The sequence below is a fragment of the Eimeria acervulina genome, genomic scaffold (genome assembly GCF_000499425.1).
Source record: "Eimeria acervulina Houghton genomic scaffold, Eah_scaff489, whole genome shotgun sequence".
Taxonomy (NCBI): Eukaryota; Apicomplexa; class Conoidasida; order Eucoccidiorida; family Eimeriidae; genus Eimeria; species Eimeria acervulina.
The window spans coordinates 21,907-24,980 of NW_013549769.1; the positions used below are offsets into that span (position 1 = coordinate 21,907).

Sequence of the window (3,074 nt, forward strand, 5' to 3'; positions counted from 1 at the left end):
ATATATATATATATATATATATATATATATATTCTAGCAGCGAACTACTACGAAGAGCAGGCAGTGGTAAGGGTCTGCGCCACGGGTGATGCTTGCCCTTGTTACGTAGAATTTACTCCCCGACCTTAAAAGGCTTTGCGAAGGGTTGAACGGGGTACGCAATGATCGTTGTCTGGCTAGGTGCAAGGGTTTACTCTGAACCCTTCGCCAAGCCTTTCAAGGTCGGGGAGTAAATTCTACGTAACAAGGGCAAGCACTCCCCCCACTGGCGAACCTAGCAGGCGTTTTGCTTTGATATTTAGCGGCTATTTCGTCTAGCAGTGGCCAACAAAAAGGAGCAGCAATGAGCCGTATAGAGTTCCGTGCTAGGTCGTCTGTCTGGGTACAAACAATATCATATCTAGTTTGCTACTGGGGAACCAGCTATAGCGCGCTGGCCAGCACTACTAACCGCGGGCAGTTACTGCACAAACCGCCTAGTCCTTTTTCGTTTTGATCAAATGCGCAGGAGTTCTGCCGTTCAGTTTTTCGGCAATTTCTAAAAGCACCAAGCGCGCAAGCGCTCACGGGTAACCTACATTCCCAACAGAGGCGCCTTTACAAGCCTTCGTAGGTTTAAATGCTAGATTTACCGAACTGCTTCTGTAGAAAATACCACTTCATTATGGCCGATACTCACGGGTTTCTTGAGCGAAAGCAACAACGAATTCAGGAAATGCCCAGCATGCACCTGTGCATGACTCAAGTGGAAACGCTTAAAATCTGCAATACCCATGGAGTACACCAGTTTACCTTGGCACGCGGCACAAGAGAGATAAGGGTGGCGAGCCGAATGACCTCCACAACTGCCCTCCCAAAAAAAACAAACACGTAGTCACGCTGCCTGTAAAACCAACTGCTGCCTAAATATAAATGATCATCCCCCAAAATGAGTGATTACAAGAAGGCGAACTCATCAGGAGAAATACCGGGCGAAAGCCTTTCCTTTGCTAAACACTGCACTAAATACCTAAACTTGTGGAAGATTGTTTATAAACTCCTCGTCAACCGGAAATTCCTCTTCCGAGCCCTCTTCAGCTTCTCCAGCGTGGTCTACACCGTCTTCAACGTCATCTAGTTTACAGTCCAATTTGCTAAACGCACACACTGGGGGAAGCATTTCGAATGAGCCATTTTTCAATGAGATGCCATAGTGGCTTATGTGTAATGCCAAGCTGAAGAGACTCATCGCAGGAGAGCCCCCAATAAATTCAGCAATAATTAAGCTACTGCGATTGATTTTGCATTGGATGGAGTACGCTTGCTTAGAAAACACCAATTCAACCTAGAAAGTCACTGAAATGTAGGCGCAAACTCTGATGGGGGCACTGTCTCTTCACTGGAACACCTGCAGGAGCCCGACTTTGTGCAAAGATGCTTTCAGCACCAAACGTAACTCCGCCTAGCGTGGAAAATGTAAACAGCAGTTCGCTAATGTCTGGCTGCTTACAGCGCGCACGCCTATGTAGTCCTCACGTGAATCCGGCGGGGTAGCATTAGCCCTGCTGGATGACATGGTCACATTAAAACAGCTGCTTTCCATTTGGCTTGTTGAGGCCAACATGTTGCATAACAAACCTTGCTTAGCATTAAAGTTCTCAGTCTCGTTAAAAAATACTCGCCTGTAGCACGCTGTCTTTCGCTTGATGCGGCTGTGCATTATCGTTAAGTCTCACTGACGCGCCATAAGCAGATGCAACACTAATTGGCGTACACGCTGGCTGTGTTCAAAGGCAGATTTCATTAGGCCCTTGTCAGTACATGGCTTATCTTCTAACTATAATCAAGGCGCAGGCTCACTTCATCCATGGCAAAATTGCACTACAGGACGTTTCTGCAGGAATCCCGATTTGTCCTGCTTCCCTTCGACTCAACTGCAAACCAAGTCCTGTTCAGCTATCTACAGAGATGGTGCTGGCCATGCTTTAGCCTTTTTGCGAGATGTTCCTTTAAGCGGTGCATGCACGCCACTGCGTTGTTATCGGCGGAGGCAAAGGGCTTACGCGCTGTCTCAATGACCGTCCCCAGCATCCGCGGTCCCCTCAGGTACGAAGTCGCACACAGCTGAAAGACTAAAGCAGTATATATATATATATATATTAAAGCTGCTGTAAAAGCGAGTCACGTGCGGGAAGGGGAGTACGCACTTTCTAAGAGAAGTGAACAAGCCCTTGACCTCTTGTGGGCAGGAATTAACACTATGAATCTTCTTGTACCTGAGCCGACCCACCAAAGTGGAAGTTGGCGCCCGTAAAGGGCCAGCTGGGTTCTCCGTAAAACCAGAAAAAGGCAAGGCGGCTGATATTCACATTCCTGTGCAGCAAACTAGTCTTCCGCAGTGGCGGTCCAGAAAGGTCTAAGGCGAGGGCTTGCAAAATTTTGCAATGCGCATACTGCTGATGAGATAGGGGAAGGCGTCTTTTTTGTTTTTTTTGTCTGTTTACACAGGAAGGACAAGCTCAACCCCAATCAGCAAGTCCCCACGTACTGCATCCATTTGACAAAAAGCTAACGCCAATGCCAATAACGTAGGTGACGGTCTAGAATCCTCACTCTCAGGCAGTCATGAACACGCCTTATGCATCCATCTACGCAATACGCAAAATAGTATTTGCTGCAGCAGATATTTTAGGTTGAGCCGATAGCTCACCAACTGTGTTCATCGTGGAATAAATACACTGGTTGACGCTGCTACCAACAGCCCTGCCGGTTATACCACGCTATTGTGCACGCACGTATATGCGCGGTGCTGCGGTAGGTGCCTAAATCTACTATCGTACGTCCGGAAAAATTGGTAGCGCCAAGGAAACATTATTTTCACAGGCTTTGGAAACTCTTCGACAGTAACCAGAATTCTGTGCATAATTATGCTCATATTGTGTCCTTGGTTGAGCTGCGTGCATATGAGCAAAGGGACCCTACTCTCTGGAGCCAAGCAGTGGTGGCTTTATTTCTAGGTGCATCTCCTTAATCGACAGCCGCTATTTGCCCCAGAGAGAGATCCCTGTACCATTTTGAATGATAGAACAGGTACG

General features: G+C 47.4%; 1 protein-coding gene across 1 annotated transcript; it reads right to left on the bottom strand.

Moving 5' to 3' along the window:
* Nucleotides 1-1,009: 1,009 nt before the first annotated feature.
* EAH_00040370 (hypothetical protein) lies at nt 1,010-1,555 on the bottom strand (the record flags this gene model as incomplete). Its single annotated transcript, XM_013395291.1, has 2 exons — nt 1,010-1,324; nt 1,490-1,555. 2 exons carry the CDS (start codon nt 1,553-1,555, stop codon nt 1,010-1,012), a joined length of 381 nt encoding a protein of 126 aa, XP_013250745.1.
* Between the last annotated feature and the right edge of the window lie 1,519 nt (nt 1,556-3,074).